The 25,704-nt window shown below is 37.2% G+C and overlaps 1 protein-coding gene across 24 annotated transcripts in view; it reads right to left on the bottom strand.

Annotated features, from left to right (window-relative positions):
- The window catches only part of EIF4G3 (eukaryotic translation initiation factor 4 gamma 3), a 332,624-nt gene that overhangs the window by 146,850 nt on the left and 160,070 nt on the right, over positions 1-25,704 (bottom strand). For 8 of the 24 annotated variants that reach the window (XM_036099078.2, XM_036099079.2, XM_078073712.1 and 5 more), the window contains 4 exons: positions 16,124-16,219; positions 14,628-14,741; positions 11,075-11,107; positions 733-753 (listed from right to left, as the gene is read on the bottom strand). In XM_036099078.2, the coding sequence (XP_035954971.1) occupies positions 733-753; positions 11,075-11,107; positions 14,628-14,741; positions 16,124-16,153 (198 nt within the window). In that variant the 5' untranslated portion in view covers positions 16,154-16,219. Of the gene's footprint in view, positions 1-732; positions 754-11,074; positions 11,108-14,627; positions 14,742-16,123; positions 16,220-25,704 lie in introns of those variants that run through there. The other 16 variants (XM_078073707.1, XM_078073711.1, XM_078073715.1 and 13 more) reach the window with 7 other exon arrangements.

Raw genomic sequence — 25,704 nt, 5'->3', positions numbered from 1 at the left:
CAATATACATGAAAAGAGGCCAAACTGCATGTGGCTGGGATCACTAAAAATATTCTAGACTAGACACACTAAGTCAAGTTTTGATCAGTGCTGTCACACATATGAAAACAGTAGGGCAGTCTCACTTTTAAAGTGAAGCCTCAGCTATTTTAAATGAAAAATTATATACTATAATTATTAATTTTAAAATGTGATAAAATATAACAAAAGGCGTAGCTTCTGTCTCTCTAAAAGTTGTTTTACTGTATAAAAGTACTTATATTAAAAATTAAAAGCAGTCCCTTAAAAAACTACCATTCAAGTAATTTATAAAATATTTCTAGACATAAAGATTTTTATCTCAGTCTATCAGAGTCAAGTTAAATTAAAACTACCAGTAGAGTTGTCACATGCTGATTGTCACACGATGGGAATGGCCTTCCTTTTCTAAAAAGTGGCAACCCCATATTAAAATGAACCCAATTTTGCTATATTGAATAGTTTGCAGTAAAAGTGTAAAATCTAGACAGACTTAAGAATGGTCTGGAAGGAGCAGAACTCAAAATTTATTAAATGGCAGCCAGTACCTGTGGTTGTTTATGGCTCTCACTGCAGGCTTAAAAGCCTTGAAACAATATACCAATAATAAATTCCCACTGTGAATGCATGTATATTCATCAGCAAACAATCTCATTGTAATAATAATAAGGGAATAGAGTAATAAAGAGGCCATGCAGAACCAGTAGTTGTTACCTGGATGGGTCTGAATCCTCCCTTCAATTATGAAGCAAGAAAGCAGCAGGAAACAGAAAGAAAGCCAATGGAAAAGCTTATAGATCAGTAGGAAGGGGTAGGACATAGCATGCAGCTCAACAAAAATATCTATTTAGTAATAATAGGAGAAGAAGGAAGATTAGAAAATCAGAATGACAATTCTCCACTTGAGAATTCAAGGACACATGGAATTGAAGAACTGAATCACACTTAATTGAATATAAATAAATCCAGTGGCAAAAATATTCTAATTGTAGCCACAAGTTGTAACAGCTTGAAAGGATATGTCTGCTTTCAAGTACAGATGGGACTGATTCCTGATTCCTGTTCTTGGCTCTACAGACACCCATTATGTGACTTGGCATTATTTAGCTTCTCTATGATCCACTCTCCATCTTTAACGGAGAAAAGTTAAAAATAAAAGTGCCATTCATTATTTTAAAGTTTGCAAGCGTCCTAAGAAATAACTAAGCTTTTCAAAATATATTAGACCCTTCAGGACAGACACCTGCTCTTCTCAACTAACACGGCATGTAAGAGGCCACTTAAAGCTTTAAAATGGGGAAACATAAAACTAGTCTTAAAATATGGTCTAGCTCCAAAATCTCTTGAGTTGTCTCACAATTCCAGACATGAATATTGATTGCAATTGGTCCAAATAAAGCAAGGATGAGCTTTGACCTTTGGGCCCACTCAGGTCTTATCCTGTCTTATTCTTAAGCATCAAGTTACCCACAGATAGTAGAAGAAGTAACTTTTTATCTTGTGCTGAATTGGAAGAATTAGGATCCAATGTCCAAGGCTCATCCCCATTCGGCCTTCATAACCCAGGACAAAGAAAGCCCTAAAAAGATTAAGTCACAGAAAAGCAATAGACAGTACAGCAGGAGAATGGAGTGGATGGGGGAACCAGATGCGGAAGGCCAGAGAGAGTAGGCTGATGGAGATGAAAAGAAAGTACAAGAAGCAAAGTTGCTAACAGGAACCTGGGCTGGGCCATACCGACAACAACAGTCTCACGTTTATCTCCACTGACAATCTTGTTGACAGACACAAGAATTCTGTTGGCTGCAACCAAGAACACTGAACTAGTAAACTTGCCATCCTACACTTCACTTCTCTGAATTACACAGCAGATAAATCTATTATTCATCAATGTATGTGAGCTGTAAAAACACTACATGAATGAACTGAAGCATTTTTCTAACTTGGTTAATATGTCAGTAGCCACAAAACTGTCATAGGCCTCAAAGAGAGGATAGTCATTCATCCGCTCAACTTACTGAGCATTACTCCATGTTAGATGCAGTGGAAGAAATCTTATTCCTGTAAGATAACTTTTTCCACCAACTCTAGAGGGCAGCCAAGACAAGGAGAGTATCACACACAACAGGTGATGATCCACTGTGGTTATATTATCATCAAATTTTGTAAGAGCATTTACTGCCTGAAGAGACACACGGTGTTACTAACTTGTGCAGAGCAAGAAAAGCAGATATGGGCAAAGTTTCCCCACAATCCTAACAGTTTACTGTATGTGAGTCCTTCTCCTGGCACTGGTTTCCAACTCCTCTGCAGGGGTTTTTAACCCCCGTTTACAATAGCTGAGAATACAGCTTATTCAAGGAGGATTCAGAAGCCTGTTTTCTTCAGTGGTTTTAAAAGAGAAACAAGTGTTTCTGATGATACTGCTAATATTAACATAAGCTGAACCCAGGAAAACACAACATTTATGATTATGTGGACATGCAATATTTTTTATATACAAAGACTTCAGCGTTGAAACAATGTAGAAAAGTGTATTCATATATGCACATTAAGTAACACTGAAGATTTATATAGTACTTACTAGCTTTTTATGTAATTATTTTACATATATATTAAATTATTCTTACAACAAAGCTCTAAGACAGGTAGGATTATTAACACCCCCATTAGATATACTGGGAAATTGAGGGACAGGGAAATAAAGTAACTTCCTAAAGGTCTCCCACCTGTAATTTAAACACAGTCAGGTTTAGGTGTATAACTTTAACTGTTACACACTCTACTTCGTATTTTCTTTTTTTATTTATTTATTTTTTAATTTTATTTATTTGACAGAGAGACACAGCAAGAGAGGGAACACAAGCAGGGGGAGTGGGAGAGGGAGAAGCAGGCTCCCTGCTGAGCAGGGAGCCCGATGCGGGGCTCGATCCCAGGACCCTGGGACCATGACCTGAGCCGAAGGCAGACGCTTAACGACTGAGCCACCCAGGCGCCCCTACTTCGTATTTTCAAACAATTGTTGATAGTAAAAAGAAATTTTTTCTAAGGCTGAAGGAATGTGGTGAGACCTTTATCCAACTACACTAATGGGTGGCATATCCTTCAATCGTAACATTCCTGGTAAGAAAAACGTTCCATCAATTACTTCACAAAATTCATGCTTATTATTCAGGAAAATAAATTTCTTCTACCTACAAGACCCTAATTCTGTATCTCCCTTAAAGTAACTGACACCTGTTCATATGCTTTTTACATTCTTGGTTCAACAGTTAACAGACCTTTTACTTAAACTCACTGCACAAGATTTTTACAAGGACAGGCTATCTGGAGCTTATTTTTCACCCTTAAGAAGTTCCTTCCCTCCCTCATTCTCCCTCCCTCATTCTCCCTCCGTCCTCCCCCCACACATGAGATTCTACTATCTATAGAACTAGAAAAGATGTAATGGCTGGAAAGGCAAAGAAATAAAAAGAGATGGATTCTCTTTTTTGTACTCTCTCCTAACCATTCAATTGTAAATTTAGAATTAGATTTAATAGTGGTGCAGGAAATTAAAAATCCGTGGGTGGGCATGGCGGCAAACCACAGGTTATTAAAAAGAACCTGTGAATGTGAATGGGCCTTCCCAAACTGCTTGCAATGCTTCTGAATCTCTTTTCCTCTCCACCGATCATACTCTCCTGGATGCTGGATGGAAGGACAGTACAAGCCATTTAATCTAACCACATACCTAAAGTTTAAATCTCTTATTTGACATGCCCTTCAGGTTACGACGCTTGAGCAACTGAAGACACAGCTCCATTCCATTATTAAATGGAGTTCTGACTTTCCTTCTACTGGCTCCAAATTTTTCTCTCTGTATCATCTTCCCTCTAGTCCAACAAATATTCCTAAAATCACATCAAAGTCAAATCCTTCTTCTACAGAAGTGACAAATCTCTAAGTTATGTGAAGACAGCCATCACTGCCAACTTTCACACCAATGTCTATTTTTTGTTCAAAGCCAATTACTACCCTCCATGCCCTGTCCCTCCAACCAAGATACTGAATTCCCTCTTCAGCTTTCTCTCAATATGGTCCCACAGTTCAAAGTCTCACTGAATAGAGAACCAAACACAAATATCCAGGTGGTATCTGCCCAGAATGTACCTGGCCTCACTCAATAAATTTATCTGTTGCTAAATCAAAAGAGCAACATCTCTCTCTTATTCTGGCTGATTATATTTCCATTAACAAAACCAAGAATAACAGGAGCTCTTTTGTCAACCACATTTTACTACTGATTGGTACTGAGTTACAATCTTGTAAAATCCCTAAGTCTTCTTTATATATAACCGGCAACAAGTCACGCTCTTCACTTTTGTATGTATTCTTAGAGTTGTGTAATGAAGTTCAGATAGGGAATCATGTATGTTGTTCCTTTGAAAATGTATCTGGCTAATTTCAATCCATCATTACAGACTGTACAGATACTTCTGGATTCCAAATGTATAATACAATGTCAAAACCACATAACCACCAGCAAATTTGACAGGCATGTCATTAATCCAAGTCACTGATGAAAATGCTGAAAAAGGCTAGGCAGAGAAAGGAGGAATCGTGTACAACATGATCATCTCCAAACTTGATTTCAATCTGTTTTAAGTCTTTTATCTTTCAATGGTCCACTAGTATGCTAGGAGAATGTCAAGGGGAAGAATCAGCCCTCATGTGAGGTGGTACTTTGCGCAGCTTTTCCAAAGGGCTAGGATACATTTAAAACAGAGGCTGAATTTAGAGTACTCATGATAGCTGACTTTCACTGTAACATTCTAGAAGCCGGAAGGAAAACGTTACCTCTTGGAAAATCCTTCTAAAGATGTGATAATTATACCATTACCTAAAGTTTCCTGGCCAATAACATTAGTAATAAATGCTTTTTGAATATGTTGGTAATTCTATCACTTCTCATGAATTCACTCTTTCTAAAATCATCAAAAGACAAGGATATCTCTAAAAAAACTACATAATAATTCAACATTCTCTAAAAACTACCTATTCATTTTCAGCAACTAGAAAAATCATGTTCAATCACATTAGTTCTTCTTATGTGGGGAAAAAAAAAAACTACACAATACTTATTAATTTGCAAAGTAATAAAAACCATATCAAAAATATGCTTCTGAAATCCCTAGCTTTCTGCAATATATAGTTCAGCCTACTGGAGGAACAGTAAGATTTGCAATTATGAATTTTTTAGGTTAATATCTTCAAAAATTCTAAAGTACTCTTGAGAAAAATAACAGTGCTATAATTACCTCACAAGTTATAAGGGAACAAGCAGTGAAGGGTCCACATAATGGGATATTCATTCAAGTATCAACCAGATATTCTGCTGACTTAGACCAATTTATAAGAAGGTTATTACATTCTAAATTCTTTCTGTACTTTCCCTGCATGTGGCCAATAACACATAATTTATGTTTCATTAAGAATCAGAAGATGTAAGCCCTAGAGCTGAGTTGTCCAATACAATAGCCACTTGCCATATTTGATTACTTAAATTAAAATTAAAAATTCAGTTATTCAGTTGCACTGCACATTTCAAGTGCTCCACAGCCACACGTGGCTAGCAGCTACTATAGTGAACAGCGCAGACACAGAACATTTTCACCACCACCACAGAAAGTTCTATTAGACAGTAGTGTCATGGAGGATTAGGTCAGATGGAAGAAAAAAATCGTAAGGATTCTGTTCAGGAACAGAAGGTGTTCTGTCTGATCATGACGTAGACTCAAAAATGAGCATCCTTGTAGAATACTTCGCTCATAGGTAAAAATAGGTTGAGAAAGGGGGGAAAGATAGGCTGTGTCACTGTTAAAGGAAATTGACATTTACCAAGAATCTATTATGTGCCAGGGACTGTGACAGGCAGGTACTCTGATCCTCACAACACCCTTACGAAATAGGTGCTGTTGTTGTAACACTTCAATATTTTATTATTTATGAGCATATTTTATCCATTTCTCAGATAAGAAATCTGAGGCTCAAAGTTATGCCAACTCCCAACCTGTATTTTCTTTACTATCTCTGCCATAGCCCTACAACTCTTTGGTGAATAAGGCACTAGATAAAACTGCCCAAGACTGACTTACATTAAGCTCTGAAAAATCTAAGAGGACTGGTCTCTTAAACTGCATAAATGCTTGAGCTTATTTCCAAGTAATATCCATTAGACTGTGATATGCCAGAACTGGCCCCAGAGGCAAGCCCTAAGCCTTCATTTATTTTACTTTCCAAATCTAAGAAACTGCCTAGAGCAATACAAATATTTCTCTACCAGAAACCAAGACTTCAAATGTAACAACACAAGTTTGAATACAGAAATCCTTTAAGGTTCATAACAACAACAACAAAAAATCAACATGAGCCAGCTATTTTCTTTTCTTTTAATCTTTTAGCAAAAAGAACAAAACTACAACAGGAAAACATGCACAGTTTCAATGCTGCTTGCCACTAGGTAACGTATTTCCTTGATGCGAGATACTGTTAACTTTATCAAGCTTTTGTTTACACTAAATCCGATTGCTTTGAATATGGCATACTATTCAACATTTGTGAATATTATGGTAATTAAAATCATGTATCAACACACTGAAAAATGTTTTTGTTCTAGGAACACTTTTAAATACCAATTCCTTGGGGCACCTGGGTGGCTCAGTCGTTAAGCGTCTGCCTTCGGCTCAGGTCATGATCCCAGGGTCCTGGGATCGAGCCCCGCATCGGGCTCCCTGCTCCGCGGGAAGCCTGCTTCTCCCTCTCTCACTCCCCCTGCTTGTGTTCCCTCTCTTACTATGTCTCTCTCTGTCAAATAAATAAAATCTTTAAAAAAAAATAAAAAAATAAAAAAATAAATAAATACCAATTCCTTGGTCTTTCTCAAAACGCAAAGACTACTCAGCCATAGTATTTAACCAACACTTGATCTCTGTTGTGAAACCCAAAAGTAAAATAAGGACAGGAACACAAGTAACTTTAAACCGCAACTACACGAATTTCAACTACTAAACATGAAATTAATAACACAAGCCAGAATCTACATTATACCAAGTGACTTGCTTTACTTATGAGTGTACGTTCTGTTCTTTCAGTTTCTAATTACCTTGGGATTTTCAAACTGATATCAGAGTAAAAATAGTTGACATATTTCTAAAGCCACGGGTGTTTGCATATAAAATTACTTAGTACTTCTTTTACCTTTGAAGAAAACTGTTAGTCTAATCTAAAGCTCTCTTCAGGTTACAAAATGCAAAAAAATAGAACATCCTAATTAATTAATCTAAAGAATCCATGTAAAAGCCAAAAACTAATGGTACTGGAAGAAGACATGGCTGACATAATTCTAACTGGAGCATGGTATCCCTGACTTGAGGGACTCAATAAGGGCTCTGGCTGGCCACACATAAAGATACTCTAAATAAAAGTAGTTCCAAGAAATACATTCTGTAAGTTTCTTGGTCCTATTAAACTAAAAATATTACTATGCAGAATCTTATTTGTTTCATTTCAATTCAGTTTACTTCATTTTACAAAGAAGAAAAAATATATACATAGGTTCTAGATTACTAAACTGGACAACCGTGTTTTCATTTCACAAGCAATTACCTCCAATTAGCTTATCTAAATAACAATATCTTTTCCTTCGTAATGTTTATAGAACCAATTGTTACTAAGCATTCACAAAAACTTATGTATTTACTGTTGGACTTTAGAAATAACAATCACAGGAAACGTCATCCAGCACCAAATTATTGTGTAAAAAAAAAAAAAAAAAAGATCAAAGCATGAAAGGATATGTGATCAGAAAGGTAGCCACTGATGAACAATTCAATAAAGGAGAAATGAGAAATCTATTCACTAAGTCTAACTAATCAAAGCTAATTCTAACCCTTGATTTAATTCTTTCTGGCCAAAGAAAACAACTATAAATGAAAAAACCATTTGTGCCTTCAATTCACAACAAACCAAAAATAACCCAGGACATAGAAGTTTTTCCCCTTTAAAAATGTATTCTCTGTATACCAATGTTTTTTACTGTTTACTCTCATTATACAAGTCTCTATGTACTGTTTTCTCTTATGAGCCATCTCCTTCTCTATGAACCTCTACCTGACTTTCTTTCTTTCTTTCTTTTTTTCTTTTTTCTTTCTTTCTTTCTTTCAACACATACCCAGAGAGAGAGGGGGTGTGTGGGGAGGAGCACAGGGAGAGGGAGAGAAATATATAACTTTGGTTGAGGCAGCAGCAGGCTCCATGCCCACTGCGGAGCATGACATGGGGCTCGGTCTCACGACCCTGAGGATCATGACCTGAGCCAAAAATCACAAGTCGGACACTTAACTGACTAAGCCACCCAAGGAGCCCCTCTACATGACTTTAAATTTTAGGAGATGATCATTTTAAATACAGACTTCAACCAGTAACTCTCAAATGGGAAATAGTATCATCTCCATGGGGGTTATCTGGAAATATATGAAGGTGTTGTTTGTTTTGTTTTGTTTTTTAATTGTCACTGGGGGAATTCTACTGGCATTTAGAGCCCTAAGGTTGCTAAATGAACTACAATTTACAGGGAAGTTTTTCATAACGGGTTATCCCACCCAAAATGCCAATACCTATTCCACAGTGAAACAAACCAAACTGGCCTGTACCTCCATGGATACAGCAGAGCAAACTCTTCCTAACAATCTGCTCTATGCCACACCACTGTTTCAGCTAGCTCTGCTCAGCAGTGCCACTTCAACCCCACACCTTCCCTCTTCTAGTTCTCCACGGGAACTAATTCCTGCTGCTGCCTCAACCAAAGTTATATATTTCCTTACTCACTTAATTCTCTCTGGTGTAATGAAAAAATTTTAACTGCTATTTAGAAAGGAGGAATGCCAGAGTAAAAAGCAGCCAGCTACCTGAAGTTTTTGTATTCAAAAGTAATGCTCTGGATTTATGATGCAGCTCAAGAATCTATCTTCAAGAACCAGTGTAAAAAGGAATTATTTTCCTTGCTAATGAATAAATAATAAGTATATAGACATATGGAGTTCTATTTTTTTAATTTCACAAGCATCATCCTATAGCTAAATAAAGGACCAATCTGCCAATACTTTCTTGAGTCATATTACACATGAAAATGATTTCAGAAATGAAATCAACCTTTTCTCACAAAGACTCCTTTAAGGTTTCCTTGGTTTTTGGAATTAAAAGACAAAGAGAAGAAAGTTCAGAAAACAAATTTTTCCGAAGAAGACTATTTATAAAGGCTTAAATACAACATCCCTATTTGAGGACCATTGAGATTGAATAGAAATTATAGAAGCACTTAGCCTTCTATGAAGGACCACAGAAATCGTTTTTCTTTCTACTCTGCTTCTGGAGCAGAGATCTCCCAAGGTTTCTCTGTTAGGAGTTATCTCTCTGGCTTGATCCCTGACTAAAATTTAAGCCTTGCCTCTACGACCCTTGACTAAATATTTTATAAAATTTATAATCAATCTTTTTACCTAAGGGTTTATCTTCTTTTTAATTCTTAGTAATCTTGCCCCATAGATGTGTAGTATATGCTAAATACTGCTAATCATTTTCCTTCCATTATCTCATTTACTCTTCATATCAGTCCTAAGATGGCTACTAATACTGCGCCCATTTGACAGATGAGAAAACTGAGGTTGAGACCAGTGAATAACTTGCCCAAAACCACTCGGTTAATAAGAGTCAAACCTAGGTCTAGTTGACACCAAACTGCAAGCTCTTTAACAACACTATCTGTTGATACTAAAAAATATCTGAATTTTATTTCTTCATCTAATCCAAAGAATCGCCATCCACTTCATACAACCACATCTGAGTTCTCCTACAAAGTGTCCTTAGCACCTCAGAATTTGCTTGGTTTTTACATCATCTAAATTGAAAAGACTTTATTTTGAGAAATAGAGCCTTACATTAAATCACTGGTAGACAATGAAATCCTGCAATTACACCATGTCCATTTACTCAGTAATAAGAATTCTAACTATGATTAACACAGGTAAACAATGGGTAACATTTCTCTAATTTTATCAAACCATACTAGATTGCATAATAATATAAAAAATAGCTACCACTTATTGCTGCTTTCTTTGTGTCAGATGCCTAAAGAATCTTATCCCTAACACAGAATATAGGGTATTTATCCCAATTTTACATATGAGGGAACTGAGGCTCAGAAAAAGATCTGTTTAACCCAGCTGGTTACACAGTAAAGCTGGTAATATGAACCCAGATCTGTAAGGCCTAGGCCCTTTCTACTGCAGCAGGAGAAAATGTTTCAGGACACTCTGTAAGAAGTTATTTGGAGGGAAAAACCCTGCAAGGACTTTCTCCCAAACCACCTCCTCTAGTATATTCCTGCTAAATAAATTAGTGTCAGCATATACATTTTTGAATTTTAATTTATACAATTACTTCATTTAAAAAGAACCAATAGGCTACATATATTAAAATTAAATAAGGTATTTATTTTCTATGTATCCTGAGAATAATTCTATAAAGCAAATGAATATGTATTACTGTTAATTTGATATTAGATCTAAGTTAGTAACTGAAATTAAGTGGTTTTAGAAATATTAATGCTATTTTATACACATCAATACAAGTTACATCAGATTGTTAACAGAAAACCCTTAGAATGTTGCCTGTTCCAGTCAAATTTAAACAATACAGATATCCACAAAATCTGTGAGGGCTTACTACATCTACAATTTTTCAGGGTTCCTTAAATTCAGAGCAATTATTTTTTGGGGGAAAAAACCACTCTATTATTTTTAAATTGTGCCATTAACAGAACGGAATGGGTTTGTTAATAACAAAATGCTGTGAAATTAGTGAAGGACAAAAAGAACAGAATCACAGGAGACTGCAGCTACTCTTGAAGAGTACAGGTTGGGTGGTTCCCTGGAATGGCAGCATTCTAAGGGTCAGCAGCTACTAAAGCCCCCACCTATTAGTTAAGGGTGATAGTGAAGGGGCAAGGGTACAGTACCTGGTGATGGGCAGGTCGAGGCCCCGCTGCAAACTGAGAAAAGGAGGGAAAACAAACACAAAAGGAAAGGCACAAAGAGTCAGAAACACCACAACAAAAACCAAAATGTCACACAATATGCCAAAAGAAAAAAAACCCACAAGAAAAAAAAAAAAAAACACAAACAGTCAAAGCTTTGCTGCAGGACAGTGACAGACAGGTACTAAGATTCAACAGGTTAACACCACTACCAGCTATAGTTTGCCATTTATCAGCTGGGAGAGAAACAGCTAAGCTGTTAGGCACGTAAGGGTACCTCTCTGATAGGAATATTAAAAAAAAAAAACAAAAAAACCCTAAAATAAAGCAAAAGAAGGTTTGAAATACTAAGTGATTATATTAAGACAAACATGAAAAACTCAAGGGTGCTTATGCTATTGATATAGCTGGAGGAAATGAGAAAAGCTTTTATATTATAAGAAATAGCCAGGAGGTAATTAAAATGTCCAACAGGAAATAAAGAATGTTAACAGGACTGATTTCAAATTTACTTAGGTTTAATGGGGTATTTCACACATGAAATGGAAATTTCAGTATCTTCCTTTATTTCTTAAAGAATAAAATTTCATTTATATATCTATAAATACACAAACATATTTATAATATATAAATATGTATTTAAATATATAAATAACCATATATATATTTAAATACAATTAACTGGTGAAGTTTAATATCAGGCATACCAAAGCAAATAGCTGGTAAAGAACATCACTTTCTAACATGATTAATCAAAGTGGTACTATTATAAGCTCAAGAAGAAAAAAGAGTGAAAGAAATCAAATCTCTCAATTTTTATACACAACAGCACAACACTGTCCATATGCACCTACTGCTATCTGATATTGAGAATAGTAACAAAAGAAAATATAACTCCTTAGCCCAATAGAGTGCTTGAAAGCAGGTAATACACACTCCCAACTCTTATTTTCCCTAGCGTACAATGAAAGAAAAAGCTTTTCCACCAATAAAATTTTAAATACTAAATTTCTAAGATCAACTAATTCTTCACCAGAGCATTAACTGGACTTCCAATATGACTTCACTAAAAAGGACAGAGAAAACTATTTGGGACACAGTGTCATGTACTGGCTACTAATACATTAACTATCAAAATTTAACCACCCTCTTTAATAGTGAGAAGAAAATATTTACAAAGCGGTTTTGAACGCAAACCACAAAGGCTTTAATGTAATACATTTAAGAAACTAAAATACATCTTCAGTTATTTCCTAGAGAGCCTTCCTTCCATCAACTCATCACTGCCAGTGAATCAGACTGAAGATTAATGAAGAAACAATCCCTCATACTCAGAATTTAAGTTACGTGCAAGAGATGTGGAATTATTTCCCCAACTGCCGTTATTTCATATAAATAATTTTCAAAAAATTGCAGTGGAGCACATCACAATGTAGCAGATGGCTGAAGACCGCTTTATTAAGAATTCACCTAAGAAGATTAAGAAGTCACCTTAGAAGCTAAAACATCACCTATTTTTCAAGTAATGAAATGTGTCTTAAACACAATTCAAAGTTATTCAGTATAAATTAATGAGCTCTTGATGACCTGTGTGATTATAGTGTGTTAGGTCAGCCATTATATTTGCTAACTACTATAAAAGAGTTTTTCAAAATGATGATAAGGGCAGCTTCACTTCTTGTAGAACGTTTTCTCGTCACAGAAACTGCGGTCTTCTATTTTCAGTTTTCCAATTATGAAAAGAAAACAGATCATACCTCTACTATGGACATCAAGTTTCAAGAATAGGCAATACCACCCATGTGGTATGAAAGTAGGGGGTGGAAGTGAGATGTTTCTTCATGACACTTTTGAAGAAAATGGGAGAGAAGGGCCATGTTAAAAAATTAACCTGAGTACAGCAGTACCTGTCTTATCACTGTTCCACAGAAAGGTCCCATTTCTAAGGCTCTAAAATAAAAGTTGCAACTTCATATATTTGGAAGATTCCAGTCAAAAAGAGAACTTTCTATGAGCAAGAGGAGTACCTTATAAAATTACAAATATACTTAAACAAAACAAAACAAAACACAAGTTAGTGGGAAAGTACCCTAGTCTATTTTGCACTAGTCACCATTGGCTATTGAGCTTTCCACTTGGAATGACAATAGTCTTAATCCTATGGGTAACTGTAAGCAACAGAACAAACTGTAGTCGCTGCTGGCTCATATTAAAAATAGAAACTTTCATTTCTTTCTTTTTTTTTTTTTTAAGGGGTCTTTAAGATGGTGAGGACTGTAGATATTAAGGAAAGCAGCCTTCTGTGAACTTGGATCCAATGTTAATGCCACCCACCCACCCACCCACTCACTCTTCTGGGCACAGTTGGCAACAGGGCAGGGACAACATAACACTGATGTATCTTTGGCACTTAGCACCACAAAATATAACCAGTGGATACAGGTTACTGCAAAAGCCAAACAGTTCCCCCTCTTTCAATTAGGCATTTAAGAGGTATTTTGGAGGCTATTTAAAAATAAACTATTGTTTAAAGAGTTCCAGCATAACCAGAAAATGAACAGATAGGTAGCTAATCAGTATCTTTTTCCTTTTAAACAAGATTTTCAATAATATGAATTTAACTAAGATACTATACATCAAATAGAAATATGGACACAAAGATAACCTGAAAGAGGGAGGGGGCCACTTGAAGCCACTTGGATTGCAAAGGCAGCTGTCCAGGGAAGAACAGAATAGCCTAAACTGTGCAATTGCCAATGGCCCATTAATGCAGAAATAGAATGGAGTAAGCTTTAGCTGCTCTACAAAGCCATGGGAAGGGTCCCTTCCTTAGTGCAACAGCTTACCTCTCCTCACCAGTTGGGATAGCTGTGGGATGGATGAGACTAGACTATGGCAACTTGGGATGTAGAAAGAAAATGCAATCCTGTCAAATTTCATATCCCAACTTCACCCTCCCAGCACCAACACAAATGAAATAAAGAAAACGGGACCCAAAACAACAAGCAAGAGTAGTCTAGGGTTTGCTAGTCTTGCACTTGTTTTGGGATATGTAATGGAATGTTATGTGTGTGGTTTTTAGTAATGGGGGTGATAATGGTCACTAGCAGAGCAGATGGCAAAAATTGCATAGAGGATAGTATCTGAAGAGTTTATGACCACAGAAAAATGGCTGACAACTACAGACAATTTCCTCTTTGATATTCAATTATAAAATGGAAAGAGGGAAAAAGAAGCCTTGAAATTTATCTTTTAAAATCAAATTTATCTGAAAGGGATATCCCTCTTCGAGTTTAAAATAAAGAAAAATCTAAACCCCAAATTACTCCTGTCTAATTCCCAATCAAGAAGACCCACCCAATTTGTTATTCTTTTCCCCAGTATGCCTGGCAGAAACTGCCATGCTAGGTTAGACTTTCAGAGAAGAAGCAATCAAAGCATTTCTGTTCATCAGCCAATAAATGGATGTGGTCAAAAATAATGAGTGCCAGAGGCACCACTGCCTGCAAGAAGTACAGTTTGTTATATTGCTTACAATGCAGTATTTTATCCAGCCTCTTCCAGCCAAGGACCTGTAAACGGGAGTCTGTTCCAAAACCTTCCTCCTCTTCCAGTTGTCTGTGCAATGTATTGGCACTGTTCTGCTGGGCTGTCAAAAAAACTGGTTTAGAGATGCAGCTCTTCAGTCAGGTTTTGCGCCAGTTCTAACCATGTAAATTTCTTTTCTTTCAATAATTATAAAAGGGGGATGGGGGTGAAGAGGGCCATAGAATTCTTTGTAATAAGAGCTTACCATAATGTCCCATGTTTAATGACTAGAAGCAGGGCCTATCTAAATTAATCTGGTGAGATCTCAGGCCCACTCCAAGTAGTCAAGTATCCACATCCCCAAACCACTCTCAGAACACAACTTGCATCAGACATCTTGTTGATCATTTCAGAAAAAAAAAAAGACAGGCATACAGGCAACTAGGACCAAAGTCCCACCTCTTTAGAAAGGTTCTTCCACCCCCTGGGGAGAACCAGGATCTAAGAACAGGTACTGGAGAAGAGGGCAATAGGGAAAAGGAAGACAGGAAGAGGGTAAGAAAGAGGTTACATTTTGGTGCAGTCTATGATCTCTAGTTCTTTGAGCAATCTTTCATACATTTCAACATTTCTCAGTTCATGCATAAAACCAAATGAATAGGAGCTAATGCAATGAAATACCCCTATACTACAGGCAAAAAAGCAGGGGTAGGGAACCAAACAAAGATACCTATACTGAGGAAAACACAGAGCTGAGATACAAGTAGGAATGTGAGATACAATGTGAGATATTACAGAAGCACCTTCTGACAAAAACTAGTCATGCAGGGCAGGAAACGACGTTCTAAGGAATGGACAGCTGAAGCAACTATATACTTTTGTGAAGCAGAAGGATGAACCTTGAGTAAATTCTCAGTCTTTGCAATATTTATTGCAATCCATGTAAAGGATGAGCAAAGAGGATGATAGCACTTTAATTTGTATGACAATTTATTTACCATCTGAAAAAATGAATACACCATTGGTGTATGTCATGCATATGTCCAAACTGTCAAATGATTAGAACTGATCTAGTGACACCAATTCAGAAATTTACTTCCCAAACCACTGAAATTTGAGAGTCTAATTAATGAAATTTAATTTACTTTTAAAATCACTGTGCTTTACTCTCCTCCTGAATTGTGAACAGTACAACAAATTAAGAGTTGAAATGAACTTGAATGCAACCAGATTTAAAAAAAAAAATCATGCCACAGAAAAGTAAAAGAAGATAAAAAGCTCCATTTCTTCTTTCTCTCAATAAATTTAAATTATTCCTATATTAAAAGTCTGAAAATGCTAATCAATAATAATAATAATAATAATAATAAGTCATAATAAAATAAATTGTCCTTGGAACAAGTTTCCAAAAACAAGTAAAAATTTTAGCCAAAGGAACCCAAGCTCCTAAAAACACAAACTTAAATGGAGAACATTATCTAGAACAAGCTTCTGCGTACTTACCGGAGAACGGGTTTGAGGTTGTGAATTCATTGTCTGAGGGGCTTGAGGGTATACCAACGTGGTTGGACCTGCATTCTGTCCAGAGGGATATGGGGTCTGTCAAAAAATGGCAGAACAATATCATACTTTGAATATATATGGCAGGGTAACTCAACGTATTAAAAAGAAATTTATAGAAGTATTTACTAGTATGGTTTATAGCTATACTTTTAAAAACTTATCTTTACCACAACATGCAGCAATTCAGAATCAGAGCAGCATTTTTAAGAGGTTACCTTAAACCTCCTGATAAGGAGACATCTGCAACCCAATGACTAGGTACAATGATTTGATAACTGAAGTACAAAGAGCACTCACTGTCAATTCATCTATTTCTGAAACGGACAGACCATGCCACAAACAAAATCAAACATAGCTGAGAGAACTTGTTATTGCTGTGGTGAGCTTTCCAAAGTACCTACAAGCAAAGAAAACCACTGAGGAAGACAGACCAGAGCCAAATTAGCAGTTCACTAAGTTAACTGCTATATTATTGTTGTTCTCTTCCACTGCTTACGCTTTAATCCTTTTACATGACCATTTTTTTTTTTTATGTAAAAATCTACAATCAATACGAACTTTAGATAAAAGCATGGGATAAGTGGTAGTATGTACTAACTTACCACAGGTTTTCTGAAAATAAGAGAATAAGCTTTTCATTATGAACCCGTGTTAAATACTACAAACTAGTATTCTATGTGCTACTGAAACCCAGGGGAAAAAAAAGCAAAAAACCTGTAACATGTTTAAAATGAAATACTGGCAATAGCAATGGACACAGAATCACAGGACTTGGTGTTAAATCCTAACAACTGCCACTTACTTGGGCAAGTAATTTATCTTTCCCATGAATGTAAAAAATAGTAACTAATCTACTTTGCAAGGAAGTTGCTAAGATAAAATGAAGAAAAATCAATTATTATACAATCACCTTTTATTACCATGGTGCCAATTTTACAAATGAGGAAATCAAAGGTCAGAAAATTTAAGTGTTGGGGCACCTGGATGGCTCAGTTAGTTGAGTGTCTGACTCTTGGTTTTGGATCAGGTCGTGATCTTTTGGGTCAAGTGACTGAGCCCCATGTCAGGCTCCACGCTCAGTGGGGAGTCTGCTTGAGATTCTCTCCCTCTGCCCCTTCCCCCACTGGCTAGCTTGCTCTCTTTCTCCCTTATTCTCTCTCAAATAAATAAATAAATAAATCTTAAAAAAAAACACAAGTGCCTTATCCAAGGTAACTAAGTAAATGGTATCTCTAGAAAGTATTCTAACTTTGCTTTAAAAGAAAATTCAAAATGACCATTTAGTGGCAGTTCAGCTGGGATTAACAATTTAAAGCAAATGTTTGAGGGGAGCCTGGCTGGCTCAGTCAGTATAGCATTGATACTGGAGTCATGAGTTCAAGCCCCAAATTGGGGGTAGAGATTACATTAAAAAAAAAAAAATCTTTAAAGCAATGTTTGAAAAGTTTATAACTTTTAAATAATGAAAACAAAAAAACTAATGACAAAAGTTTCATACTGGACATGGAGAATAATTTGCGATCTTTCAACATGGTAATCTTATACCCATCTCTAATAACCAACATTAAGCTTCTACATCAGGTTAATTTCCCTTTTTACTATAGGTGTACTAAATCTGGCCACAAATTGAAAATTATGACAGCAAGTATCTCACATCTATCAAATAGGTGATAATTGCATCAAATATGACTCAACAGTTAGCTGCAGATTTCTCATCAAAGATTATTTTTAGCAATGTTTGAAAAATCAAGTTTATGTGTATGTATCACACTCAAACTCTAGAAGGCTGGAGGCGACTATCTCAACTTAATTCAAGTTAACTGTTTCAACTTGAGAGGTAAGTTGATTTCTTTGCCAATTTGAATGTCTTTTATTTCTTTTTGTTGTCTGATTGCTGAGGCTAGGATTTCTAGTACTATGTTGAACAATAATGATGAGAATAGGCATCCTTGTCGTGTTCCTGACCTTAGGGGAAAAGCTCTCAGTTTTTCCCCATTGAGAATGATATTCGCTGTGGGCTTTTCATAGATGGCTTTTATGATATTGAGGTATGTTCCTCTATAACCTATAGTTTGAAGAGATTTAATCAGGAGAGGATGCTGTATTTTATCAAGTGCTTTTTCTGCATCAATTGAAAGGATCATGTGGTTTTTGTCTTTTCTTTTATTAATGTGCTCTATCACACTGATTTCTGAAAGATGAACCACCCTTGCATTCCAGGAATAAATTCCACCCGGTCATGATGAATAATCCTTTTAAAAATGTACTGTTGGATCCTATTGGCTAGGAATATTCTGGCATCCATGTTCATCAGGGACATTGGTCTGTAATTCTCCTTTTTCATGGGGTCTTTGGTTTGGGGATCAAGGCCTCATTGAATGACTTTGGAAGTTTGGAAGCCACCCAGGCGCCCCCTACTATTTCTATTTTTTGAAACAGCTTCAGTAGAATAGGTATTATTTCTTCTTTAAATGTTTGGTAGAGGGGCACCTGGGTGGCTCAGTTGTTAAGTGTCTGCCTTCAGCTCAGGTCATAATCCCAGGGTCCTGGGATTGAGCCCCACATCGGGCTCCCTGCTCAGCAGGGAACCTGCTTCTCCCTCTCCCTCTGCTGCTCCCCCTGCTTGTGCTCTCTCTGTCAAATAAATAAATAAAACTTTTAAAAAAAGGTCATTTAAAAAATAATAATAATAAATAAATAAATGTTTAGTAGAATTCCCCTGGCAAGCCATCTGGCCCTGGACTCTTGTCTTTTGGGAGGTTTTTGATTACTGCTTAAATTTCCTTGCTGGTTACTGGTCTGTTCAGATTGTCTATTTCTTCCTATTTTCAGTCCTAGTAGTTTATAAGTGTCCAGGAATGCGTCCGTTTCTTCTAGATTGTTTAATTTGTTGGCATATAGTTGCTGGTAGTAATTTCTAATAACTGTTTTTATTTCCTTGGTGTTAGTCATGATCTCTCCCCTTTCATTCATGATTTTATTAATTTGAGTCCTTTCCCTTTTCTTTTGGATAAGTCTGGTCAGAGGTTTATCAATCTTATTAATTCTTTCAAAGAACAAGCTTTTAGTTTTGTTGATCTCTTCTACTGTTTTTTTGGTTTCTATTTCATTGATTTCTGCTCTAATCTTTATTGTTTCTCTTCTCCTGCTTGGTTTAGGCCTTATTTGCTGTTCTTTCTCTAGGTCCTTTAGGTGTAAGGTTAGCTTGTGCATTTGGGATTTTTCTAATTTTTTTTTAAAGATTTATTTATTTATTTGACAAAGAGAGGCACAGAGAGAGAGGGAACACAAGCAGGGGGAGTGGGAAAAGGAGAAGCAGGCTCCCCACAGAGTAGGGAGCCCGATGCGGGGCTTGATCCCAGAACCCTGCGATCATGACCCGAGCTGAAGGCAGACGCTCAACGACTGAGCCACCCAGGTGCCCCGGGATTTTTCTAATTTTTTGAGAGAGGCTTGGATGGCTATGTATTTCCCTCTTAGGACTGCCTTTGCAGTATCCCATAGGTTTTGGACTGATGTGTTTTCATTCTCATTAGTGTCAATGAATTGTTTAAGTTCTTTAATTTCCTGGTTGACCCAATCATTCTTTAGCAGATGCTCTTTAACTTCCAAGTGTTCGAGTTCCTTCCAAATTTCTTCTTGTGGCTGAGTTCCAGTTTCACAGCATTGTGGTCTGAAAATATGCAGGGGATAATCTCAATCTTTTAGTACCAGTTGAGATCTGATTTGTGACCCAGTATGTGGTCTATTCTGGAGAAAGTTCCATGTGCACTGGAGAAGAATGAGTATTCTGTTGTTTTAGGATGGAATGTTCTGTAGATATCTACGAAGTCCATCTGGTCCAATGTGTCATTCAAAGCTCTTGTTTCTTTGTTCATCTGCTTAGATGATCTGTCCATTGCTGTAAGTGCAGTACTGAGGTCTCCTACTATGAATGTATTATTATCAGTATGTTTCTTTATTTTGGTTATTAACTGGTTTATATAATTCGCTGCTCCCATGTTGAAGACATAGATTTTTACAACTGTTAGATTTTCTTGTTGGATAGACCCTTTAGGTATGACATAGTGTCCCTCTGCATTTCTTTACTATGGTCTTTGGTTTAAAATCTAATTTGTCTGATACGAGGATTGCTACCCCAGCTTTCTTTAGAGATCCATTAGCGTGGTAAATGGTTGTCCATCCCTTCACTTTCAATCTGGAGGTGTCTTTAGGCTCAAAATCAGTCTCTTGTAGACAGCATATGGATGGGTCCTGCTTTTTTATCCAATCTGAAATCCTGTGTGGGAGCATTCAGCCCATTTACATTCAGTGTAGCTATTGAAAGATACGAATTTAGTGCCATTGTATTGGCCTGTAAAGTCTGTTTCTGTAGATTTTCTGTTTCTTTCTGGTCTATGTGACTTATGGGTTTCTCTTGGCTTACAGAATCCTCCTTAATTTTTCTTGCAGGGCTGGCTTGGTGGTCACATATTCTTTCAGTTTCTCCCTGTCCTGAAAGCTCTTTCTCTCTCTATCCATTGTGAATGACAGCCTTGCTGGGTAAAGTATTCTTGGCTGCATGTTCTTTTCATTTAGTACCCTGAGTATGTCTTGCCAGCCCTTTCTGGCTTGTCAGGTTTTTGTGGACGGGTCTGATTTTATTCTGATGTTCGTCCTTCCATATGTAAGAGATCTCTTCCCCCAGCTGCTCTCAGGGTAGCTTCCTTGGCTCTAAGATTTGCAAGTTTCACTGTTACATGTTGGGATGTTGATCTATTTTTATTGATTTTGGGAGGGGTCGTCTCTGCCTCTTGGACACAAATGCTGTTTCCTTCCCCAGATTAGGGGAGTTCTCAGCTATCATTTGCTCAAATATACCTTCTAGTCTTCTCTCTCTCTCCACCCCCTCAGGGATCCCAATAATTCTGACATTGGAACGTCTCATGACATCATTTCATTGATCTATTTTCATGGACTATTAGCTGCCTATCCCTATTTTCCTCAGCTTCCTTCCTATCAGTTTTTTTCTAGATCACTGATTCGCTCTTCTGCCTCATTTACCCTGGCTGTTAGAGTATCCAGTTTAGACTGCATCTCATTCATAGCATTTTTAAGTTTGGCCTGATTAGATCTCATTTCTGCCCTTAGAGATTCTATATTGTCCCTAATCCTTTTTTCAAGCCAGGCTGTTGACTTCATGATTGCTATCCTGAATTCCATCTCTGACATCTTGCTTATATCCATATCCCTTAGTTCTGTGGCAGAGGACATTGTCTCTGGTTCTTTTCTTTGTTGAGAGTTCCTCCTCCTAGTCATTCTGTCGAGGGATGGTTGAATGAATGAACAGAGTACAAAATATCAACCAGACCCAAGCTAGATACACCCTAGCAAAATCTGGAGTGGTCAGACGCCACCACAGAAAAAACAAAGCCAAAATGAAACACAAGAATAAAATTAAAAAAATTTTTAAAAGCGGGGGTAAGGGGGACTATAATCTCTCAGGGTGGACAAGGCAGGGTGTTTCAGTTGTTCCTGGGTGTATTTTGGTCTGTGTGTTAGAGGACACTACGTCCCAAAATTACAAGGAAAGTAAAACTTGTATATATAAAAAGGTAAAACTGAATCTATAAAAAATATAGGTGTGTAAAAATACAAGTTAAAAAGCAACTATGAAAAATAAGTTGAATAACAGACATCTGTTGAAATAAAAAGGGAAAAAGAAAAATACAACAGAGGAAAAGCATGAGAAAAGGAAGAAGAAAAGAAAAGAAAAGAAAAGAAAAGGAGAATTATATCTGAAAAATAAGTAAGTCATGAGGCCACACCTGGAGCTCAATATACAATTTTCCCCTGGTGTTGGAATTTTACAGGCTTATAGGATCCATAGGATTGTCATCCACCTGTTCTTCCAGCCTGTCTTCTGGGGGAGGGGCCTGCCACACTGTTTCTCAGGTAACCCTGCCTGGCGGGGGAGGTGCCCCACCCCGTCAGGAGGATGCGCTCAGTGGAAACCAGTCTTCTGTGTGGCTTTTGTTCCCTGGGTGCTTTCCCCACCTCTTCAGAGGATCACAGCAAAAATGGCCGCAGCCAAACCTCTGGCCCAGAGCAGAAAAATCTCAATCTGCCCTCTTTAATAGACCCTCCAGGACAAACAATCTCCACTTCTGCATGCGCCGCTGAAAACTGCAGTCTCCTGCGGTGCGTGCCCACAGCAACTCTCTCAGAGGTAGTATCAGGGGCGGAGTACCAGTGCCCTTTGTGATCCTAAAACCGCAAGTGGCTATGGGCTCGTGGGCACACCCAAAACTCCGGCATCAGTCTGGGTTCCACTCTAAAGCCTTTTCCCGGCCACTACCGTTCTGCAAGTTTTTGCCCGGTCACGGACTCAGGTTCCAGATTTTTTCAGGCTGTTCAAGGAAAGAGCGGTTATCAACAGGCCTGGCTCCTGGTTTATGGCGATTGGAGCTGAGAGTCCCCTCCTGGGCTCGCTGACCATAACCTGCTTCCTGGCTCCAATGCTCGGGCACTCTACCATTTCAGGAATCCGTTTTGCTCTGTAGTCCCTCATAACCTGAGACCACAATGCCCTACCTACCTAAAATTCTGCCTTTTCATTTCCTGAGCCCCCTTCAGAGAGGGATGTTTCTCACTAGAGCAAATTTCTAAGGTTCTGATTTTGTGCTCTGGTGTTACATCACTTTCCAGGCACCATTTATGGAGGCTCCCTCCCCCTTCTGTTTATCTTCTGATATCTTCCCGCCAATTCATGACTCCACACGTCCTACCTTGCAAAAAGCAGTCGCTTTTCTGTTTTCAGAGATCCAGATATATATTCATACATCTCAGACTGATTTCGTGGGTGTTCAAAATGGTTTGATAGATATCCAGCTAAATTCAGAGGACCAGTTGAAAAGGGGTCCCCTTACTCCTCCACCATCTTGCCTCCTCTCCAAGAAAGGTGAGTTGATTTCTTATCAACTCTGTCTGCCCCTAAGTTGAAAAGTATTTCATCAAGTTTGATGACAACATTTGGATAGAGCTGTAAAATACAGAACCAATTTCATTCTTTATCAATTTAAACAAAGTGATCAAATGTTAAGAAAGCCATATTCTCAGTGGTAAGGGCTCGTTGGTTTTAGGAAATCTTGATACTTTATTCTCAACATTTAGCTGATGTTGGCTGAAGCAAAACCTTCTGACTGTTAAAATACTAAAGACAACACTGAGATGTACAACTTATAAAAAAAAAATACAGAAATGTTCTCTCTATCAAGAAGTTACGTGAAAATTTTGCCCTTCCATAGCTAGAGTACTACAGAAAGGAAGAGCAGCCTAATTTGTTTTCAGAATAGATGCTGAAAATATGCATAATGGCCATATTTGACCTTATTCAAGATTTTCACTAATATCTTCAACACTGGAGCCATATAAGGCAACACATCTACAGTTAACTGAAAAAGCGGCATGTGAATTACCATTCAGGCACAAGTACTATCATTAGGTAATACACCATTCCTGGCAACACATATAGCTGGTTCTCTGTCAATACTGGCACTGTATCATTGGTCTTATAATGAATACTAATAGAAGAATTTATTTTCCTTTAGCTTGGAATTACTATTTTAAACAGACAAAAAATAATCAAGCAGTTCTACTCAAATTATATGTATGTCAAGAGCAGATTCATATTCTACACAAGCAGTTTCATCTAAACACAAAGCATAATATCTGATGACAGCCACACACAGAAGTGATTCCACTTTCACAACGTATGCCATTGTGCCATTATGGGGTTTTAACAGAAGCACAGATAAAGGAATTTTGCCAAGAGCTCACTTAGCTTTCTCTCAGAGGATTATTCAACTCTTTGTGGCTGGTTTTAGAAATTTATCTGGAATGATATAAATTGTACCTGTCAATGCTACAAAGAGTGCAACTGTGAACGATGCGTCTAGGTTTTTTTCTCTCTTCTCTACACATAATGACATGATTCACCAAGTTTATGAAGTCATTCTGGAAAAAGTTGTTTAATATACTACTACACTTTGTTGGAAAATATTGCAAATATTTAAATAGGAACATTCTATAAACATATTTCATAATATCAAATGAATAGAGAACTAGGAACAGATCAACAGACTATCATGTCAATAGTCATCACAGGTTTTGTTTGCACTTTCTCTTTTTGGACCTTCACAGGTATTACAAAGACTTACTTCTCCAAGGACGTATACATTAATTATTTCTATTTAAACTGCCAATCACTTCACTGTCCAAGTTTACATAAGTTACAGACTTGCATTCTCATTTTCATCATTACTTTTATGTTTCAATGAACCTTCCTAAGTCACTGATACCTTTTTATCAACTTGGGGAAATAAGAACACAATAGTAACAACAAAAACTACCAAATGGTGTTAACTGATAAACTGTTAACAGAATGCCAGTAAAAAAAAAAAAAGAAAAAAGTCAACCAAAACAATTTCTGTGCTGCAGACATAACCTTTAAGTCCATAATAACTATTTAAGAAACAGTGATTTGGATATTTAAAGATAAAAACCTGAGGGTAAATTCCATTATAAGACAGAACACCATAACATAGCATCTTAGGTCCAGATGTGATGGTTTTTAAAATATAAATTTATGAAAAAAATCAACAAGGATTTTCAATTTTTGCGATATAATACAATGGACTTAAGCCAACAAAAATAATTACAACAGGGGTCGCCTGAGTGGTTCAGGCAGTTAAGTGTCTGACTCTTGATTCTGGCTCAGGTCATGATCTCAGGGTCTTGGGATCAAGCCCTGCGTTGGGCTCTGTGATCAGCAGGAGTCTGCTGGAGATTCTCTCTCTCCCTCTGCCTCTCACCCTGCTCTCTCTCTCTCTCTCAAACAAATAAATAAATTTTAAAAAATTATAGGGGCGCCTGGGTGGCTCAGTCTGTTAAGCTCTTCATTTGGCTCAGGTCATGATCCCAAAGGTCCTGGCATTGAGACCTGTGTCGGGATCCCTGCTCAGAGGAGAGCCTGCTTCTCCCTCTCCTGCTCCCTCTGCTTGTGCTGTCTTTCTCTGTCATATAAATAAATAAAGTATTTAAAAATAATATTACCTGTTTAAGACAATTCCTTCATCTGAAACAAATACTACCATAATGACTAAATTCAATATTGTGAATGTGTGTGCATGAACATGCAAATGTGATTGAAAAATGAAGTTACAGGGCACCTGGTGGCACAGTTGGTTGGGAGACCAACTCTTGGTTTTGGCTCAAGTCATGATCTCAGGGTCATGGGATCAAGCCCCATGTGGGGCTCCAGGCTCAGCACGGAGTCTGCTTGAGATTCTCTCTCTCCCTCTCCCTTTCCCCTTCCCCATGCTCTCTCTCTCTCAAATAAATAAACCTTAAGAAAAAAAAAAAAGAACAATTAAGTTCCCACAACTTTCCAAAGAGCTATTAGATAATACCTACCATCTTTCATTTTTTAAAATTTTTATTCCAATAAAGTTAACAATAGTGTTACATTAGTTTCAAGTGTA

Source organism: Halichoerus grypus, chromosome 5 (genome assembly GCF_964656455.1).
Source record: "Halichoerus grypus chromosome 5, mHalGry1.hap1.1, whole genome shotgun sequence".
Classification (NCBI taxonomy): Eukaryota; Metazoa; Chordata; class Mammalia; order Carnivora; family Phocidae; genus Halichoerus; species Halichoerus grypus.
Note: the sequence above shows the minus strand (reverse complement) of the source record. Positions and strands in the feature narration are given on the sequence as shown.